Raw genomic sequence first — 21,062 nt, 5'->3', positions numbered from 1 at the left:
CAAAGTGATCCGTTGATTCAGTTAGTGCAATATGACCACAAAACTTGGATATTTCGACAAAATAAATGTGTTCATTACGAAGCTCCTTTCATGTATTTGTTTGTGGGAAGAAACAAGGCATTACTGATCGATACTGGCGCAACAGAAGATGAAACGATGATGCCACTATATCAGATGGTCAACGATTTGTTGAAATCCAGGAATACGAACGAAAGACCAATACAGTTGATAGTTGCTCATTCACACAGTCATGGCGATCATTATGCTGGTGATGGTCAATTCAAAGATAAACCGAATGTTTCCGTTGTTGGTCTGGAACTCGAAGCAGTACAAACATTCTTCAATATCAATCAATGGCCAGATGAAGAATCGAATTTGGACCTTGGAGGACGTCGTATTAAAATTCTTCCTATTCCCGGTCATCAAGTGGCATCGCTAGCATTTTACGACAGTGCTTCAAAACTGCTAGTGACTGGTGACACATTTTATCCCGGTCGGTTGTACGTTTTTGACTGGATCTTGTTCAAGAATAGCATCAGTAGACTGTACAGTTTCGCAAGACAGCATGATGTTTCGTACATCGTTGGAACGCATATTGAGATGTCCATAACACCTGGTGTAGATTATCCAGCTGGATCCAACTATCATCCGAATGAGCAGAAACTTCCGTTGACTGTTGAGGAGCTCGGTTTACTAAACAGTTCGCTTCAAAATATATCGAATCCTCCTACTGAGCCGGTTGTATTCAACAAATTTATTGTGGTGCAGCGATAATATTATGATCGCAATACTTAGAACTCTATTACTAATTATTTCACTTTCCTTCCGGCGGCAATAGTGAAAACAATACTTTTCATAAATAAAAAGTGACTTCTCGATTGGAAATAAAAAAGTTTGTAATTTCTAACATCACGATGAATTCAGCAGTTTTTTTGTGGCACTTTTCATCACCTTGTCGCATCAATACTCAATCACAGCTCTGCTTCTAGCATGAACATAAGAAATATTCGGAAGCTTATGCAATCAAAAAAGGCCTTGCATGATCTCTTAACGATAGGAGCATAGCACTATTTGAATGATATCAAAGTCAGCTTCGGTGCTTAAGAGTGCTTCGATAGTAGTCATGATTTCTTGGTGTGAATAAGAACATATCACACATGCAATCGTTCACGCTTACATATTTGACAATTTGAAGCCTTTTTGACGTAGGAAAAATGAGTGTTCGTGCTAGAAGGTGTGCTATGACTGAGTACTTTTCAATATTGCCATCATTTTAACAGAAGACAACGCACTGTCAAGCACCGAAGCTGACTTTGACATCACTCACTTAGAAGGCAAAACACACACCTGTTGACTACTTTAAAAAAAAATTTGATAGCCATTGTATGAAAAAGAATAGCCAACTTTGATCGGTTCAGTCCTCTATTTGAGTGACGTCAAAGTCAGCTTCGGTGCTAGACAGTGCGTTGTAGAAGACGATAAGAGTGCCCACTAGCAACGCACTATAAACAGTCACCAGAACAAAAAAAAAATTAACGATCAAAAAACCTTTTATTTTGGTTACTGCAGTGGTATTATACCAGAGTTGGATCGGTTATCCGAAAAACCGAAAATTTCGGTTCGGATTAAACCGAACCGAGAATTTCGGTTCGGATTGAACCGAACCGAGAATTTCGGTTCGGATTGAACCGAACCGAAAACTTTGGTTTTGTCGAAAAACAATATGAAATGAAGGGAGACTCGTCAAAATTGATTGATTTCATTATGAACTAACCAAAAAGAAGTAAATGGAGCAATTGCATGATACTTTTATTGAGAATTGAAAATCTCATAAGTTCTTGTCAAATTCGTTTTCTCACAAAAATCGCATGCAATTGCTCCATTTACTTCTTTTTGTTTAGTTCATAATGAAATCAATCAATTTTGACAAGTCTGCCTTCATTTCATATTGTTTTACGACAAACCCAAAGTATTCGGTTCGGTTCAAACCGAACCGAAAATTTCGGTTCGGTTCAATCCGAACCGAAATTCTCGGTTCGGTTCTATCCGAACCGAAATTTTCGGCTTTTCGGATAACCGATCCAACTCTGTATTATACCAACATAAAAAACTAAATTTGTGAGCAAAATTCTGACTACTGCGTCGCGTCGACCCCTTATTTCAAATATGTTCTGGTGCCTGTTTATAGTCATATCATAACTATCATAACACTATCATAACGCAATTAACCGTGGATTTACATAGCAACGTAAAAGTGACAGATGCAATGTTTTTTAAATACTGCAACCCGAAATTTCATTCATAAAATTAAAATTATGAATGAAATTTTTGCATCTGTCACTTTTACGTTGCTATGTAAATCCACAGTAAGGATTTGCTCGTTACTCCTTTCGACCGACAACTTTTGATAGGTTATTATTAAAATTTTAAACAACAGTGAGAAATCAGTTGAAACTATTTGAATTTTGACCGCGCAGAATTATGAATTGAAGTGTTATCGTAATTAAGTTTGTCATATTGGCAACACGTGTTATTCCTTGCGGCTGTCAAAAGACAAAACGCAAACGTTTGTTGAAAACACAGACGAGTGTTGTTCTCGATAATAATTCAATTTAGTAATTCATTACTTCAATAAAATGGTAAAACTAACGCCCGAGCTGATAAATCATTCGATGCAGTACATAAATCCCTGCAGAGACCGCGAATTGGATCTTCGCGGTTAGTAAACAAAACGTTGTTTTAGGTTAAGTGTGCAACACAAAAATCCGCGAATGTTTTCTTCTCGTTTCCAGGCTACAAAATACCTCAAGTCGAAAATATGGGAGCCACACTGGATCAATTCGATACGATTGACTTTTCCGACAATGATCTACGGAAATTGGATGGCTTCGCTTATTTACCTCGAATCAAATGTCTTCTGCTGAACAACAATCGGATTGTGTAAGTTTCGATGAAAATAACATTTCGTTTCGGTGCATCATTCAATCATTCAAACATTTTTACAAATTCATTTCAACAACAGACGGATATCGGAAAATCTGCAAGAGTACATTCCCAATCTGAATACTCTTATCATGACCGGTAATAATATTCAGGAGCTAGGCGACTTAGAGCCACTTACACATTTACCAAACTTGGAAACACTTTGTTTACTCATGAATCCGGTGTCGACGAAACCGAACTATCGAGAGTACGTTGCGTTTAAGTAAGTTTGATTGAGCTACCAACGCTCTGTACGTTCTGTAAGCATTCTGAACCGATTTGTTTGAACTTTTAGGTTTCCTAACTTACGACTGTTGGACTTCCGTAAAATAAAGATGGCTCATCGTAAAGAAGCCAATGATTTGTTCAAAAGCAAGAAGGGAAAGGAATTACTCAAAGAAATTGCGAAGAAAACCAAAACTGGCCAGACAGGCAATGTATTGGAAACGAACGGAACGAATGGTAGAATTTTGTGTTTTTTTTTAATGAATGTTAAAACGTTAAAAATTCGATTTTTTTCCCTTAGAATCAGGAGCAACGCCAGCTGAAGTAGCAAAAATTCGCGAGGCGATCAAAACAGCTAATTCGTTGCAAGAAGTGGAACGTCTTACTCGAATTTTACAAGCCGGTGGTCCAATTACTGATGAAATGCTAAATGGAAACGGTACCAATGGTAGGTTTTGTTTGTTATTCGGTTCCATATGTTAGTCAAAATGGTTGACGATAGATGAGCGATACAGCGATACGTCGACTAAATCAAATAATAGATTCGGCAGCTAGTCTTCAGTTTGTCGTCTGTGAAAGCTTAATTCCCATACGAAGGTAAGTCGGGTTTCCAATGTTGTCACATCGTATTTGGAGAAGTAAGGAGAATACCTATGCCTCTATTTTATGTCGCTTTTTTATCAATTTCGCCAAATTTAGCTATAAGAGAAGTCCGTGTAGCACCTGTTGAACTATTTAAAGAATTTTGATTTATTTTACGATCTTAGGAAAACTAACAGTTCGACAATTTGTTGTGTTTTACAGGTAATCATGCAATGGACACGGCGTAATTAATGGATTGTGGATCAACAAATTCTTACACACATACAACAGTGCCAGGTATTCAAAATTATTAACTTTAATTTTGTTAGCAAAAGCAATAAGGTTTAATAAGAACAGATACAAGCATTTTGTTCATTCGTCACTTTACTACACCAAATGATGAATATCCAAGTTTTTTGTTTGATTTTTTTTAACGGAAGCATTCAAATGAAATAAATTTCCATTTTATGAATTGAGCAATGTTTTGTATTGAAGCGACGCAGGTGTCAGACCCACTGTGCATTGAATGTATTTTTATACGACAAGTAGATGTGAAGAAACTTCTAAAGTAGTACTTTAATGGTAAGACTGACACTTGACGTGTATTTGTGCCACTTTACCCAATGGACCATTCAAAAAGTACCCACGCAAATGTTGATTCGTACAAGGTGAGTATGCATATGCACTAACCTAATTACATTTACGTTTTGAAATGTAAATTGTTTTTTTGCCAAGTGTCAAAATATTTGTTGCTCAGAGGAGGGACTTTAACATAATTGAAATTTCCAAAAACATTTGATACCAAAAATCTTGTTTACAAATGTAGGCAATCGTAGACCCGACCGTTGAAAATTACAATTTTACTTTAGCTTTAAACGTACGATAAATGGAACATTTTACATCTGTGATAGGACTAAGAATTACTAGTAAACATAAGCACAACATACCCATCAAATGCTTAAGTGCAGGGCTCTCCCAACCTGTCCTAATAAATCTAATCTAATAATATTTAATGTAATAATGTATAATGTAATAGATAGTCAGGCAGCCATTTCAGACTTTACCTCTGTTACTTTTTTCTTTTAGTGTTTGATGAAGAATCTTTTACTTCTTCAGTTTAACCTACATTTCATTTTTGTCGTCGTTGTCCTGAAACCCAAAACCATAAAGTTAGCCTGTTAGACTACCGTTAAAGCTAATAAAATAGCAGAGTTTGTTCCAATCTCTTGATAATTCTTGGTGGCGGGCCGTGCCATCCACGAAAAGTTAAATGACAGCAACGAAATCACAAAGACTTAAAGGTCAGTATTTCGCTTAATCAATTAGAAAGGCAGCTCGCAGCTGTATCATCTATCAACTATTTAGATGAAACTATCTTCCTCTTTTTGAAACGGCGATAGTTTCGTCATAATAACAAAGTATAACCTGGTGTTAGACACAATAGTAGCTTACGTCGTTATTTGGAATTTTTTATTTTGCCAAGTGTGGCGTTTACTGCTCGAGCCGAAGCACAGGGATGCAACCACACAAGGCAAAATACACAGCTCAAAACAATTACGTACAGTCGAAGAAAAAAAGATTTCGGTTTTTTCAACGAATACAATCCAAACGGTGTTATTTAATCCACATGCGATTTCCCTGTACAAGTCATAATACATACGTAAATATCGTAACATTGGTAATACATGTTACGGCTTGTTTAATTTTCATTTACATTGGCTAATCACGTAAAGCATTGTACTTACGAGGTTCCAAGTTCCAAGTTGTGTATTTGACAAGTGGGGAATACAGCCCTCCCCTTCGGGTCGGGCTGTAACACCCCACTTATCAAATACACAACTTGGAACCTCGGAAGTAATATACTATTACTCACCAAACCTCAGGAAATTGAGTTTTTACACTCATGTCAATGAAGTAATGACTCATTACCCGGGGGCTTAGTGAGTAGAACCGTTTCTGTGTGGTTAGAGTAACATTATGCATCAGTTCGGATAGTGAATTTGGGTCTATCTTTGCATCGACACATAAAAAATGATTCGCGCCTTCGGTTTAGGATCACAATCACCAACTCGTCAAAATAAACATTTAGCCATAGGTGCATAATATTTATTACTTCATTTGTGTAAACAAACTCTTCACTATAAGTTTCACCGGAAATTGTTGTTTAATTTTGTCATTCATTGATATAGACTAGCCTTTTCTGTGAAAGAAGAAATGCTTTCGTTCCGAATTCTTCATATAATTTGAATAAATTGTAAAAAAAAATCCGCTGCCGCTCATCTCTGGCTGCTCAACGTACAAGTTCATTGAAGTTTAATGACAGTTGATGATGACGATGATGATGTCAGTTTCATTTGTCAAATGTTCATAATAGCCTTCATTTTTTGACGTACGCAAAATTTCGTCTGTTTTCTCTTCCTACTTATCTTAGACATGTATTTATTTTAATCTGATACTTTTCCTGCAGTAATTTTAATCCGCACAACCGACTCAACAGGTAATTAAAATTGTTTCCTTATCAAATGAGTGAATTGCTCGGCAAACCAGTAAAAGTTATTGGCAGATTATGTGTCTGGGAACCGTCTGTCATCATGTGAATTAAGAAGCAGAAAAAAATATTCCATTCATATGTCGCTTCAATTGAATTATTCCGATTGTTTTCAAAATTCATTCATGGAGATTCGTTGAATTTTAATTTTCTTCGCAATAAATTGGCTGCATTTTGTTGATTTTGCATTTGTGATTTTTTTTTCTTTCCATTTTTTTTAGTTCAAATGGAAAGAATAATAATGTTTTTTCGTTAGGCAACACGCCATTTTATATGCACCCACCAAATAAAAAAAACGATAACCACAAGTAAATTACATATATTCAGATTAGAATGCTGATAAGAAAATTTACTTAAAAAAAAAACTTTTTTTAAATTCCTATTCAACATATCGAGTAACTGTTATTGCAAAATTTGTTGAAGCTATTGCCAAGCGATTTATTTTTGATTACAACATCGTGATATTATACACTATCGCTCTGTGTGTACACATAATCTAAGACGTAAATAATAAAAATGCAGTGGAACAAACTATGAAATCCAGTTCCAATCAGAAATTTTGATTGTAAAATAAAAATCCGTTTCAGAAAGAACAAACATGCAACAGCCACCCTCAGTCAGATTGCCTAAAACAACGGCTATAACGGATGACTTTGAAATTTCTAACACGGTGCTAGGACTCGGAATCAATGGAAAAGTAGTTAAATGTTCAAGCCGACAGACGGGACAAACGTACGCGCTAAAGGTATGTGTTAATTTACTATCGTTTAATTACCTCATAAATCGAAATGATATTTGTTTCGCAAGCGGCAAGCTTATCATGGTATAGTTGAATCTGGGACATCTGTCTTTTAAAATCTTGTGTAGTGGCTGATACCAACAATTTATTTCATTTCATTCATTCATTCATTTTGATATTCTATGAGTAAACGTTAGCTGGAACTCATCGCTTGTTTTTGTCATCGTTGTCGATAACAGAATATGATAGCACCCAATTATGTTTCTGTTCATATAATGAAACGATATAGGCTAGGCACCCATATAATACTCATCGTATAATTGGATCAAAGTTATATTTTTGCTACCTGTGTTGACGTCTTCATGACAATCATTTCATAAATATTTAGAAAGTCATTAACCAAAACCACTTTTCTGCCGACTAATTACACAACGCAAAATTGGGAGACAGCAAATTATAATTTCCTTTTAATGGAGAAATAATTTTATTTGATCAATTAGAGCATCACAGTATGTATCCCATCAAACCGGCATAATTGGAAGTCTGAACATTTTCTTTTGAAACTTTCCCTTCTCTGATACTGTAAGCTCGAAGATTAGTTGAGGCTCATTTTTGCAACATTTACGAATTCGATTAACATTTCTGCTTCTAATTTCGTGTGAACTCTTGTCTGTCGCATAATTTATCGTCTGATGATACTTGTTCCATTCTTCGTTCAAAACAAAATGCAAATCACACGGATATTCATACAGCTATCACCTTGTCAGGGTCAAAAGGTTCGGTTGTTCGTATTTTGCACAGACAAAATAAACATTTTAATCGCGACTACGCGGTGCATGATTAATGTTTCGACCTGATGTTTAAAACCTTTCAGTCAGAAGTGTTCGAAAGATGATGAGGTGGTCAGGACGGAAAGTATCTACTGAATTACTTTCCTACTTTGGGCGTATAGGCATGTATGTCTGTGAACTATTGTTATTTGGATGAGTCAGTCGTCGTAAAGGTTTTCTTCAACAATAAGTTCCGCTAGGCTCTACTACTGAAGACTTATGATTCTTCGATATTTAGGGCTAGACACTAACGAATTCCATAGGGAATACCTATTATGGATGCAATTCTTCAATGATCCTCTAAGTTTACGATTTAATCCACCCTTGTCAGTTTCGAATACTTACTCACTAATGTTATACAACATTTTATATAGTTCTCCTATCTAACACGATAAAATGGAAAATTAAACTTGGCAAAAGTTAATGTTACGACCACTACTTTCTTATTACATTACAATATGGTTTCCTCCATCAACAACTTAATATGCGTATTTCACTGAACTCTATAAAAAATCTGTTATCAACATCATGAAACAATAAGCATGACTTCGATGATGAAGCAAAGTATTTTTGGCTCGGCAATTCTACTTTACATACTGCCTCAAAAAGGCGATAAAAGGTCGATATCACAAGTGAAAAAGCAATATTTTTTTTGTGTTTCATTCAACTTTTATTTGAAATTCTTGTTAAATTCGAAATATCTGCCATATTTGTATAGCTTTGTAAAGGCAATATGTGCTTGTAATACGCACGATCACTCAATATTTTCTCCGTAACACTTTTCCCAAGCTTCTTCGTTACACTGTGACACCTCATTGTCCCAAGCCATTTTCTCCGGACAAGATGTGGCAATCGGTAGACCACCAATACAAATATAATATTTATGGCAATCGCGTGGATCTCCTACGAACGCCTGCGTTCCAGGACAGTCTAAAATAAAAATCAATGACTCATCAAATTTCCATCATTCCTGCATAGTTCAATTGATTTACTGATCCAATTTCCCGGCTCGTGTGCTATTGTTGTCGCAAATGTCGGTGGAACAGTTTCAACGGTCTCGAATACATCAACATGATCGGTGTGTGTTTCGCCCGAGTAGCAGAACGATTTCTCGGGGAAGTCGCACTGATTGTACACATAATCCCAGAAAATGCCATCGCCACATTGATGATCGTGAATGCGGTAATTTTCGCAAATGAAATACTTTCCACAGCTTCGTGGATGTGGAGCAAAGTAGAAATCAGGATTTGTGCAATGGAACACATTTCCAGTAGATTCTACGAGTCCGGGGAAAAATTCGTCCGTTTCACTGTATTCTGGTAGATTCGGTGCATGTACAGTATATGAATAGGTCGGATATTGTGGTGGATATTGTGTTACGCCAGGATTGTGAACGTTATTATTCGGCTGTTCCATTTCGGGTTGAGGTTGGGATTGCGGATAGTATGGCGGATTTGGTAGAATTGGGATATGTTGTTGAGACTAGTTCATCAAGGAATTTTTTTTTAAATTTGAATATTAATTTGACAACAGAAAAAATGTCTTCTTACACCCGGTGCTCCACAATTTACTAGATACGCCCAATTGCATACTCTCTGTACCGGATCGTACATCAAATTTTCCAAGCATTTAAAGAGCTTCGGCTCACCATAGTCGCACACATAGAATGAGCCACAGTCGGATGGATTTGGAACTTGATCGCCATTCCAACGACCTGAGCAAATCTGTTAAAATATTTCACTTTGAGTTCCGATTTTTTCTTTCTTAAAAGAAAACCTTTGATAGTCGACTCACATTTCCGAGACTTTCTGAAGCCAAGAGGATTAATCCTAACGTGACCGCTTTAACTACTGTCAAATCGAAAGTGGAAAGTGGTATGAATTGTTAATTTTCTGTTGTTTGATTTCGATTTACCAATCATATTTTCGTCTTGATGATGGGAACGGGTTTTCTCTCTGCTCCAACTAAACTAAGGAAAAACTGCGTACTAAAATTGTCGATTCATTGACTTTTTATACGAAAAAGTAAAATTGGTTAGAACAATTAGACATTTATCTAGTTGTTGTTATCTTAATTGTATTTTTAAATTGTTAACAAATTACTTTGAGGAAATAAATGTTACAATTTATTTAATTTCAATTCATTCAATTATCTCTTTCCCGAATTGTTTCCAATCTAAGATCACTTAAATTCCACTGATTACATTGAAGACAGGACATAGTGCCGCCGTGAAAGTACGTAGCGTCGCTAAAACATAAATTGATTTTTATAAAATATTATCACTTCACTATCCGACCACATAATTGGATGATTGAATCATTGTGTGCTTCACGTGTGATAAGTTTAAGGAAACGTTTCCGGTCTTTTTTTTGCCATGTCGTGAACCATTAGATTTTTTCACATTGCGAATTCAATGTCTGGTATTACAAGGGAAACATTTTGGCTTACTATGGGACATTGAGATCTATCACAAAAATGTTGTAAGAAGAGGTCGTGGGTTGGAACCTGCAATAAATAGTTCGCCCGAATAGACTTCGTCGGTAAAAGAGAACTGTCTTTGTAAGATAAAATGTGAATGGATTCGATTGGGTCACATTTCAGGGTCGTACAGACTTCCGAAAATGTACAAAGATTGCTCATCGAGGTCGGAAGAAGTAATAGATTATGCTCGTAGCCTATGAGAAATCATTCGACCAAAAAGATTTGAACCTCGTTCAATGTTGTATTGACTAGATCAAGAGCAGAGTGGTCAATTGAACGTTCACTTTCGATTCAACCTTTTTCAAGATCTCCCCATTTCCTATTTAGGTTCTCCACGACAATGTCAAAGCTAGACGCGAAGTCGATATTCACTGGCGAGCTAGTGGGGTTTGCAGACACATAGTCAGTATTGTAGCAGTTTACGAAAACACGTACAGCGGTAATAAGTGTCTTCTAGTTGTAATGGAATGGTGCGTATAAGCTGAAAAATTGACTGCCTCACAGATCGCTAATCGTTTTTCTTTTCCACTTTTTTCCTCCAGCATGGAAGGGGGCGAACTATTTCAACGTATTCAAGACAGGCAAGATGGTGCTTTTACGGAGCGAGGTTTGTTCATTTTTGTTTTTGTCTCTATTGAATGTGCTCAAGGAAAATGTTTATTTTTTCAGAGGCTGCACAGATAATGCATGAAATCTGTGTAGCAGTTAAATACTTACACGATTTGGACATTGCACATCGGGACCTGAAGCCCGAAAATTTATTGTACACATCGCCAGCGCCGAATGCATGTTTAAAATTAACCGATTTCGGTTTTGCCAAGGAGACATTCGTTAAAGATACACTGCAAACCCCGTGCTATACTCCATACTATGTTGCGCCAGAAGTTCTAGGGCCTGAAAAATATGATAAAAGTTGCGACATCTGGTCGTTAGGCGTTATTATGTATATTTTGTAAGTCAGTCTATCTTTGACGGTTGAACTTTGAAATTAATTCGTTTGTCTTTCTATGCGCAGATTATGTGGTTTTCCACCGTTTTATAGTAATCATGGGCTTGCCATATCGCCGGGTATGAAAAAACGCATTCGAACGGGCCAATACGATTTTCCAAATCCGGAGTGGCAAAATGTTAGCGACAGTGCCAAGAAATTGATCAAAGGAATGCTGAGTGTCGATCCAACGAATCGTTTAACTATTGATCAAGTCATGAAGAACTCGTGGATTGCGGTAAGTTTATTGGGACTTTTATGAAAAAAGCACATTCGTGATGAATTACAATTGGAAAGTAGGCTACGGAGGTTTCTTACGCATCAATAGGAAAACATGTCTCATGAGCGGCAAATATTTCCCAAAATTTTGCTGTTGAAGTTTCAAGATTTGTATATTACATGACCATACCCCGCTCTCTAAGCTACCATTCGCTTAAATATGACTAACGACATAATGACGTAAATTAGGAGTACGGTAGTTTAGCACACCACACAAATTCATGGTGTGCGAGACTTACCTCTAAGTGATGAGTCTCGCACAATCATGACTTTTCGTTACATATCGTAAAAGGACGCTTTGATTCGCGTGTGCGAGATTCCCCGACACCGTCATTTAATGTCGTCATTCAGTGCTACAAACATGTTTGCATTTGGTATTTATAGACATAGACAAAAACGATGCGCCTACTATCGACTGTACATTAATTTCGCACATTTGAAGACTTTCCTCATATGAACTGGAATAGTCCGTTGCTAAAGCGCCACGATAAAAATACCGAAAATTCAAATTTAATTCCTTCAACGGCTCATTGAACCTAATAGCGTTCCCTTGCTAGCAGCAATGAATTTTACATTTCATTGGAATCATCAAGCAAATCCCTTGAATTCTTGAAGTAAAAATGATGAGCTGAGTAAGAAAGCTTTGGTACCTTTCGAGTTAAGTTACTTAAAGTCAGTCATGTGAGAAAAAGATAACTCTATGTAAAGGTCTACACGATGACGCTACGTAACGTCATTGTAGCGCAAATTACGGACCCTGAAAAGCAGCGTTAATGCCCCAAAACTCTATCCTTATGTCTGACGTAAACTGAATCATGAATAATTTGCAGCAATACACAGCCGTTCCACAAACACCACTGCACACCGGTCGAGTGTTGCGCGAAGGAGAAGAAATCTGGCCAGAAGTGCAAGAAGAAATGACGCGATCATTAGCGACCATGCGCGTCGACTATGATCAAGTGAGTGTTGCCAATGTCTGCGCCCTTATCCCTATCCCTCACATAACTACAATAAAATGTTCCGCTTTACAGATGCACATTAAAACGCTGGACAACTCCAACAATTCTCTTCTCAACAAGCGAAGAAAGCGTGCCGAAGACAAGCAAGGGTCTTAAAATTGTGCAAACTTTTATCATTTCATCAAAATTAACTTTTTCTGTTTCTACGTCTCGTTATAATAAGGAAAATGTTTTCCATATAAATGTTGGTAAAGTAAGCATATAGATTTTAAAAAAAGTCCGTGACGAACAATAAGCCAGGCAGCAGGAATTAAAATTTTACGGAATATATCGTTAAGAACAATGGTTTAAAATAATTATTCCACTCATTTGGAGTACTTAAGTTATATAAATGAATTGCGATTAGTTTAAAACAACAACAAAATATATCATTTAATGTGTATAATGTGTAATTTTAGTATTAATAGACGTTAAATTACCAGATTTAGAATTTATTATGATGATGAACCTCAGATTCATGTGCCTAATACACGCGCGGGGTTTTAAATTTATTAAAAATCAATTAAAATCAATTCTTTGTTGGCTCTCGATTTGGTTTTTTCTTCTAGTTTGTGGTTTGTTGAAAATGTAAAGGCTAGTAACCAGTTTACCTGATCTAATTCCATGTAACTGACACCTGTTGCGACCTGAATCTGATTCATTACTGGAATGGACATGGAACCTGAATATTTGAATCACGTCATAACGAACAGGTTGCTTAAAAAATATATTTTGGCTTACAGTGGACGCTAGTTAAATTTAGACATGAATTTGCTTCAGCTATTTTTCAGCTGGTTCATCCATACAAACCTGCTTGTACTTTTTTCTGCTAGTGGAATAGTTACAAGCAGGGGTGTTGTGGTAATGAGACCGTATAAAGACGAATTTAAGCAGTTTTGTTCGTATGGGTGGACCAGCTTAAGAAATTTTTTGTCCAAATTTTACTGACGTTCTTTGTGATATTTTGGAATTTGCTCGCTAGGTATGTTCTATGAAAGGAATTTCATCCAATTTATTACCGTTTACAGTACAAGTTATTGACCAATAAAGTGATAAATTGCCTCTCATTCCCTGGGGGTCAAATATTCTTTTCTCTATTTTTCGAAAGCTCTACTAAAACAGTCAGAGAAATTTCTGGAAAACACGTTGCTTCTAAAAATGTATTGAAAAATCATAACTCTCTTTCTAGTTACTGTCCTTCTTCTACGATCTCAAATTTTCCTTCATCACAAATACGTGAAGCTCTTCAAAGTATGAGACTGGTTTTCTCATATATCGGATCCACAGATGAGTTGGTAGTGGAACTAGTTGCGATGTAATTCATCGACCCACTGCTTTACCAGAGGCCACTCTTGTGGCAAGTTTGCCTGTTGGATTTTCTGGGCTAGTTGAGCACATCATTTCTGTACACTTCTATAGAAAATACTATTCGAAAACTATTAGCAGTTTTGAGTGTGCTCCTAGTGCTGGTTAATGGTATAACTCCAAATTTATTTATTTTTTGTCATAAAATGGCTTGGTTAATTAAAATTTAATTGGCGATTGTGTCTAAACCATACATGAACCTGCACATTTCCAGTTGTTTTGGCAGCTATCGAAGCCTTCGCACGAAACGTACTTGAAGTCTCGATTAAATCCCTTTGTTGTGTAACACCATTCGGATCTTTTTACTTCATCAGCAACTACGGTACTACAATTGGTCCAGCAAAATCCTCTGTAACAGCCACTAAAGTAGAAATAAAACATGAAATGAAGGAAGAAACTTGAAAACAGTTCCAAACTTACTAATCAGTCGGATCATTATCACTTTTTGAGTCCAAATAACTATGATACACAGCCCCGTCACTCTCTCCAGCAACAAACACATCGACTCGAGTTGACCCAGTTGCAACGGCAGACATACTACCTCTCACTTGTCCCCTCATTCTCTCAGTGTCGTGCCATTTACCGTTTCCATATGAACGATAGTAAATGGTGTCATCTAGACCTCTACCAAACACATTTATGCTTCCAGGTCCCTTAGATGCTACTCCAATTCCTGGTTTATATTGACCGCCATAGAGAACCTTCCATTCCCTCCAGCCGTAGTCATAAGTCTTTTGCCATATTCGATTATCGTATGCAACACCAAATACGTCAAATCTATTGCTTCCATATGAAACTGCTGCTGGTTCTCCTACAAGCTCACCGCCTAAATCTTCCCATAATGACGACTGGTCGTTGGTTACATCGATTACGCAATGATAAAGTGCCCGATTTTTAGATACACCAAACACGTGAAGATTTGTAGTATCCACTGGACTCGCTGTTAAAGTTGGACCGTATATAAATTTGCCTTCATTCGTGATCTGTCTCCAATCGTTCCAAGCCAATCCATTCCACGTTTTTCGATACAACATTTGATCCGGTCCGGTATAAACGATGTCGACCCAATTCGGTTTAATCGAAAATGCAGCTGGTTTCAGTTGAGTATATCCGCCTAAACTTTCCCAATCGGACCAGATACCACTCCTAAACGATCTATGGTAGACTTGTCCGTTATTAGCAATACCAAAAATGTTCATTCTGCCCGGACCCCATGATGACGATGCCACGTGAATTACACCTCCACCCAGACTATCAAAACTGGTCCAAGCGGTTGCGCATTGAAATAGAACCGAAATTGATAGCAAAGTGCAACTTAGTTTCATAATTTTGTAATTGTGAGAAAACCAGTTTATTAACGTTCTTTGGTTGCACATCAAACAAACTATTTGCGTCTGAACTCAATTCAATGGAAACATTGGTCTTTATACCAAAAAATATTATCAAAACCAGCTACACTGCAACTTAAACGATCAGCGCATTAATGGACAATTAGCTTACGAGCTGTTTGTGATACATTGTGTTAAAGTCTTAGAAAGTGCAATCCGTATCCCTAATCAATAAAACCAGCCACGATTTACAGAAGAAAGAGATCGAAACTAATGGGGTAAAAGATGAGATGTTCTTGAAAGCACTAAGGTGATTAAAAAATAAGTCTTTTCGTTGTTATTGATAGATTCATTTCAATTAATCTACTAAGATAGCGATTATTGGCCAGAACACGATTATTGACCAGCTACACGACTGCAATCCGTACTCGTCTTAGCATGGGCTTTCAGCAGTGCACACTTCTTGATTATCCATACAAAAACATACAGGGAAGTTATGAGACAACTAAGCAAGACAACACTTGGAGGGGCTGACATTTAGGGTTTAGCAAAATGACAGGATTCGGCACATTTCAAGTGAATGCGTTAGCAAATATTAGCCATATTAGCTGGAAAATCTCCAAACAAAGCATCGACCATTGTGAATTGAAAACCAGAACGTCATCAAAGTAAATTTTATTTTTTCATTCGATGTACCGATAAAATTCGATTTAATTCAGATACAGGAATACTAAAAGTCTAGAAAAGCAATATTCAACAAACGTTGCGGGAATTCAGCATCATCAAAACTCTGGTCCTACTCAACAAAATTACTATTCAACAATTAGGGTCTGAGATGAGGGTAACTTCACCCAAAATTCAGTCCTTGACTTAACAACGGTAAAGTAGAAAACAATGTTCTCGTGCACTGAATCTGGAGTTATCCATTTAAAAACTGACTGTAGGCAACTCGCTTAGAATTGACTTTTGTGTTATTGTGTCCTAATTAAAATATTCAAGATCCATTTTCATTTTAAAGTACTGGAAGCTAGTCCTGAAATTCAAATTACTCACATCAGTATTATCGCAAGTCAAAGTTTTAGAGTCTTCATCAATTGCAACAAACTTTCCGAGTTTATGGTTTTGATTGATTATCCCTGGCTTGTATGTACCACGAATCCTTTGAAGGAATTGTTTTCATTTCCATTGATAGTCACCGTCACTTTGTCGCCAGCCTTGACTCTGCGGATATTGTAATGGTATAAGGAGAAGGATTTGTTTGAGTTACAGCTCCATGGTCATGATTACAACCACCAGTAAATCACATGCGCTTCTAATAGCAGAAATTGCATGCACTTACTTCGTCATGCGGCATAGCTCGTGCTCGTGCACCCACAGCCAATAGGACCAGAAACACTAAAGATTTTCGTAAGAAATGTAGCGAGAAAAAGTAAGATTAGTGATTCCGTTTTATCGTTTAAAGAAACTGAAGATTTTTCGTAAATCAAACCTTCATAATCACCATCATTCTAAGATATTTTCTATTGATCACTGCTCCGTATTGAAATTAAAACAGCTAAATTTGGAGATCTTTAAAATTTTATTTCGGTACTTTTATACTTCTCTGCATTTATTTATAATTGATATTGGCCCAACGCACTGTCAGTGCTTTGTATTGGCCCGTATGCCCACGTTTTGATTACAGTAATGCAATAACACACTGCAATGAGTCATAAGATTCTTCAAAATACAGGGACACCATCACCTCTCCTTAAATTTTTGTACAGTCTCAATATTACGCGTGGCACGCCGAAATAAAGTTATACTTTGGTATCGTTTTCATGACTGTTTCACCAATAATGAACATTCATTTTCGGGTTCCAGACGGCAACAAATATGTCATTAAAATAGTTATCTCAATACTTTGATAGATCCTACAATCGGACAACGAGGACAACGAATTAAATACAACAATAGTGTTTGGACCGAATCGTATATACCGAACCATTAGCGAATCGTCGTTGAGCGGTATATCAGCAAACCTCAACAATTTGGAGGTAACGAATTCCTCTAAGCGTAACCACCGTTCCATGGTATTCTCGGAAGATACAACAGAAAAATCGTCGTCGTCTACTCCGAAAAAAATTGAAACCATCAGTCACAATGCCGCCGCTTGTTTCCGAAGTGGTTAAAAATGACTTCCACATCGTCGACATTGTTTCGGACGATGCAGCAATTGAGTTCTTCAGTGAGACGCAAGGCACCAGCATATACACCGCCGTGCTAAAAGAAATCACTCGAGCGAAAGACATCAGCAAAATCAACTTTGAGGATAGCTTCCTCGACCGGGGAAAATTTCGCTACATCTGTTCAAATGCCACAACTCGGGATTGGCTCACTTCGATAATCCCAGGTATTATTCCATGGGGAAACGCGAAAATTAAGTCAATCAATCAAGGGGCCCCACCAACTCTGTTCAAGTACACAATGATCGTGTCGATGCCATCGCTCGAGCCACCCGATATTTTCACTCTCATGGCAGCGCAAAATGTCAATCTGGATACCTCCAATTGGAGATGCGTTTTTCGGTCCAAAGTCGAAAAGAATAAGCAAACGTGGATCGTCAACGTCGATGAAAATTCACTTCCAGCACTTAAGGAAGTCGATTTCAAACCGTACGCCGGCAGCAGCCGGATAAAAATGTTCCCGAAAAAGTGAATGAAGCAGCAGCGATCACTAATTTGTAAAATCCATTCCCATAAATTGAATAAAAATGAAAAATTTATTTCCCAGCATACAAATCAACTCTTGTTTTTACCATCAAGGCGATTATCGTACTCAGTAGCCACACTCCCAGTAGGATGTTATACACAACGCCTAGAGCCACTTAACGTAAACTGTTTCCAAGATGAAGAAAAATAGATTAGAATTTTTCCAAGGAAACATGGAACACTGCAAAGCAGCCAGCATAGAAATTAATTATCTGAGATTCGAATCACAACGATTTATCGGCATGATCCAAGAGCCTTATATTCTCAGGAATGAGATTAAATTAATAGACAAAACGAAATATCAAATCATCTCATACAAAGGCAGCAATAAATTAAGAGCGTGTATTTTAGCATCTAAGAACTGCGACATCTTCCCGTTAACACAATTCTGTACGGGGGACTTAGCAGTAATTTCACTGAAGGTTAAATTGAACAAAGTTGCAAATACAATCGTGATAGCATCATGCTATACTCCCTCGGAAGCGAACATTCTTCCCCCCAGTGCTGAGGTTACTCAGTTAGTGGCGTATTGCAAGAATAACAATCTTCCTCTGATATTAGGTTCCGATGCGAATTCGCATCACACAGTCTGGGGCAGCTCAGATTGTAATCCGAAAGGCGATTCATTGCTCGAATTTATTCTGAGCTCTGACCTTGTAATCCTAAACAAAGGAAATGAACCCACCTTTAGAAATAGTATTCGAGACGAGGTACTAGATATAACTCTAGCATCGCTACATGTAGCCAATCTTATTAAAGACTGGAGAGTGACCGATGACATCTTGACATCTGACCATAGGTGCATCAGATTTGCTATTGACACCGACAAAATAGACACGCTGAAATTTAGAAATCCAGCAAATACAGATTGGAACTCATTCCAGAGAAACTTGTCAAAGGCAATACTGCCTGTAACTGGGCGAATCGAATCAATTACGAATCTAGACAGCAGAGCCGATGAACTTTTAAATGCTATCATAAATAGTTACCATGAGTCGTGTCCACTGAAGACGTACAAAGATGGCAGGTCAGCACCATTCTTTACATCCGACGTGAAAAACTTTAGAACGACTGTAAGGAAGGCTTTTAATGAAGCCAAAGGGAAATCGCCCGATAAGGTTGCCGCTAGAAGAGCTGCGCAAAGTATGTATAACAAATTCTTACGCAAGAGTAAAAGGATCAAATTTCAACAATTTTGTAATACCGTTAACTCACACTCAGGAGCCTCCCGGCTATTTAAGTCTTTATCGAAAAACTCAACTAATCCTTTAGGATCATTAAAGCTTCCCTCGGGAGAATTTACGGATTCTACAGAAGCCACCCTTCAACATCTGCTAGAAGTACATTTTCCTGGTAGTACTACAGCCCCGACTCTAATCAATCATGATTCGTTATTATTGAATCCGTCCACAGATGACGATAATATGGCAATAGCCGAATCCATAGTATCCAAGGAAAAAATAACGTGGGCAATATCTACATTCTCTCCTTTTAAGTCAGCAGGAGAAGATGAAATCTTCCCCGCCCTATTGCAATATGGTTCTGATTCGATGAACGATCACCTGAAAGAAATCTATATTGCCAGTATTCGTTACCAACATATTCCCAAATGTTGGAGAGGAGTGCGCGTTGTATTTATACCCAAATTGGGGCAACAAACTTACACTGCAGCGAAAGCATTCCGGCCGATCAGTCTTACTTCTTTCTTGTTAAAGACATTGGAGAAATTGATAGATCGCTACTTGAGAGATGGAATACTTAAAGAGTTTTGCATACACAGTCGTCAGTTTGCTTATCAGCCAAGAAGATCATCCGAAACCGCTCTGCATCACCTAGTGCATAGAATAGAAAAAGCATTTAACCAAGATGAGTTTGCTCTTGGTTGCTTTATTGACATAGACGGAGCATTTAATAATATGATATTTGCTGCAATAAGGAAAGCATGTATCGCACATGGAATCAACCTTACTGTAACTGTATGGATTATTAAAATGCTTAGGGATCGAATTGTATCCTCCTACCTTAATACTGCCAAAGTAAGCGTTTTCGTAAGCAAAGGCTGTCCTCAAGGGGGTATTCTACCGCCTTTACTATACTGTTTGGTTAAAGACAGCTTACTATCTTTACTTAATAATGCTGGCTTTTACTCTCAAAGCTTTGCCGATGACCTCGCAATTCTCCTAGTAGGAATCTGCATCTCGACCCTGTCAAACTTGATGCAATCAGCACTAAAACTAGTTGAATCCTGGTGTCATAGTAGGGAGCAATCAGCGAACCCAGATAAAACGAGACTGATATTATTCACTCGTAAAAGGAAGGTTACAGGACTCAAAAAACCCAAATTTTTTGGCAAGGAAATCGATTTTTCCGAATTTGTAAAATTTTTGGGCGTCATATTAGACTCAAAACTATACTGGATCATCCATTCAGAATACGTCATTAAAAAAGCGGTAGCATCCCTATGGCAATGTCGCAGATTATTTGGCAATGACTGGGGGATTAGCCCCAAAGTACTCCATTGGATTTACACAGCCATAGTAAGACCAAGACTATGTTATGGAGCAGTAGTCTGGTGGCCCAGATGCGAAGTGAAATCTGTTCAAACCCAACTGAGTAAATTACAAAGATTAGCATTAATTGGAATCACTTCCGCCATGAAAACTACCCCAACAGCAGCACTCGAAGCACTATTGAACATAGAACCGCTACATATTCACATCAAGTCTCTTGCCAAGTCGTCCCTTTTAAGGTTCAAACAGTCTGAACTCTTGATCAATGATGCCAATTTCGGGCACACTAAGTTGTGGTCAGCCATGTCCCAACAAATACCTGAAGTCAATATGCCCTGCGACTTAATCATCCCAACTTACAGATTCGAAAAATCATTTAAAGTAAATATACCGGATCGTAGTTTCTGGGATACCCCGAATGCAATTGCACACAATCACTTCTCGTGGTTCACTGATG

General features: G+C 37.5%; 4 protein-coding genes across 8 annotated transcripts; 2 read left to right on the top strand and 2 right to left on the bottom strand.

Moving 5' to 3' along the window:
- Window positions 1-2,529: 2,529 nt before the first annotated feature.
- On the top strand, window positions 2,530-4,091 carry LOC119080515 (probable U2 small nuclear ribonucleoprotein A'). The gene is made up of 6 exons (XM_037188924.1): window positions 2,530-2,718; window positions 2,793-2,940; window positions 3,023-3,205; window positions 3,278-3,444; window positions 3,509-3,655; window positions 4,012-4,091. The coding sequence occupies exons 1-6, from the start codon at window positions 2,637-2,639 to the stop codon at window positions 4,035-4,037; spliced, it is 753 nt and encodes a 250-aa protein (XP_037044819.1). The 5' UTR covers window positions 2,530-2,636; the 3' UTR covers window positions 4,038-4,091.
- Window positions 4,092-6,133: 2,042 nt separating this feature from the next.
- LOC119080481 (MAP kinase-activated protein kinase 2) lies at window positions 6,134-13,200 on the top strand. Of its 5 annotated transcripts, XM_037188869.1 has the most exons (9): window positions 6,368-6,382; window positions 6,594-6,645; window positions 6,925-7,082; window positions 10,715-10,857; window positions 10,930-10,994; window positions 11,057-11,339; window positions 11,403-11,613; window positions 12,485-12,613; window positions 12,686-13,200. In XM_037188869.1, exons 3-9 carry the CDS (start codon window positions 6,936-6,938, stop codon window positions 12,767-12,769), a joined length of 1,062 nt encoding a protein of 353 aa, XP_037044764.1. In that variant the 5' UTR covers window positions 6,368-6,382; window positions 6,594-6,645; window positions 6,925-6,935; the 3' UTR covers window positions 12,770-13,200. The 5 variants fall into 5 exon arrangements, with proteins under 5 accessions (XP_037044761.1, XP_037044765.1, XP_037044762.1 ...); XM_037188866.1 differs by lacking the exons at window positions 6,368-6,382; window positions 6,594-6,645 and adding an exon at window positions 6,134-6,274 and having other exon boundaries at window positions 6,922-7,082; XM_037188867.1 differs by lacking the exons at window positions 6,368-6,382; window positions 6,594-6,645 and adding an exon at window positions 6,138-6,286.
- On the bottom strand, window positions 8,562-9,938 carry LOC119080499 (probable chitinase 10). Its single transcript, XM_037188898.1, has 5 exons — window positions 9,821-9,938; window positions 9,701-9,756; window positions 9,457-9,630; window positions 8,899-9,388; window positions 8,562-8,836 (listed from the first exon to the last, which is right to left on the bottom strand). The coding sequence occupies exons 1-5, from the start codon at window positions 9,825-9,827 to the stop codon at window positions 8,661-8,663; spliced, it is 903 nt and encodes a 300-aa protein (XP_037044793.1). The 5' UTR covers window positions 9,828-9,938; the 3' UTR covers window positions 8,562-8,660.
- A 910-nt stretch (window positions 13,201-14,110) lies between the features above and the next one.
- LOC119080476 lies at window positions 14,111-15,424 on the bottom strand. Its single transcript, XM_037188856.1, has 2 exons — window positions 14,438-15,424; window positions 14,111-14,378 (listed from the first exon to the last, which is right to left on the bottom strand). Exons 1-2 carry the CDS (start codon window positions 15,391-15,393, stop codon window positions 14,201-14,203), a joined length of 1,134 nt encoding a protein of 377 aa, XP_037044751.1. The 5' UTR covers window positions 15,394-15,424; the 3' UTR covers window positions 14,111-14,200.
- Between the last annotated feature and the right edge of the window lie 5,638 nt (window positions 15,425-21,062).

The sequence above is a fragment of the Bradysia coprophila genome, unplaced genomic scaffold (assembly GCF_014529535.1).
Source record: "Bradysia coprophila strain Holo2 unplaced genomic scaffold, BU_Bcop_v1 contig_350, whole genome shotgun sequence".
In the NCBI taxonomy this organism is placed as follows: Eukaryota; Metazoa; Arthropoda; class Insecta; order Diptera; family Sciaridae; genus Bradysia; species Bradysia coprophila.
Note: the sequence above shows the minus strand (reverse complement) of the source record. Positions and strands in the feature narration are given on the sequence as shown.

What these genes read in the sequence shown, in the direction of transcription:
- LOC119080515 (XM_037188924.1), top strand. Translation starts at nt 2,637, where the DNA reads ATGGTAAAACTAACGCCCGAGCTGATAAATCATTCGATGCAGTACATA. An exon ending in CCGCGAATTGGATCTTCGCG is followed by an intron (nt 2,719 to 2,792) that starts GTTAGTAAACAA and finishes TCTCGTTTCCAG; the next exon opens with GCTACAAAATACCTCAAGTC. An exon ending in AAATGGAAACGGTACCAATG is followed by an intron (nt 3,656 to 4,011) that starts GTAGGTTTTGTT and finishes TGTGTTTTACAG; the next exon opens with GTAATCATGCAATGGACACG.
- LOC119080476 (XM_037188856.1), bottom strand. Translation starts at nt 15,393, where the DNA reads ATGTGCAACCAAAGAACGTTAATAAACTGGTTTTCTCACAATTACAAA. An exon ending in GATAATGATCCGACTGATTA is followed by an intron (nt 14,379 to 14,437) that starts GTAAGTTTGGAA and finishes TTTCTACTTTAG; the next exon opens with TGGCTGTTACAGAGGATTTT.
- LOC119080499 (XM_037188898.1), bottom strand. An exon ending in CTTCAGAAAGTCTCGGAAAT is followed by an intron (nt 9,631 to 9,700) that starts GTGAGTCGACTA and finishes ATATTTTAACAG; the next exon opens with ATTTGCTCAGGTCGTTGGAA. An exon ending in CGAGCCGGGAAATTGGATCA is followed by an intron (nt 8,837 to 8,898) that starts GTAAATCAATTG and finishes TTTTTATTTTAG; the next exon opens with ACTGTCCTGGAACGCAGGCG.
- LOC119080481 (XM_037188866.1), top strand. Translation starts at nt 6,936, where the DNA reads ATGCAACAGCCACCCTCAGTCAGATTGCCTAAAACAACGGCTATAACG. An exon ending in CTTCTAGTTGTAATGGAATG is followed by an intron (nt 10,858 to 10,929) that starts GTGCGTATAAGC and finishes TTTTTCCTCCAG; the next exon opens with CATGGAAGGGGGCGAACTAT. An exon ending in GGCGTTATTATGTATATTTT is followed by an intron (nt 11,340 to 11,402) that starts GTAAGTCAGTCT and finishes TTCTATGCGCAG; the next exon opens with ATTATGTGGTTTTCCACCGT.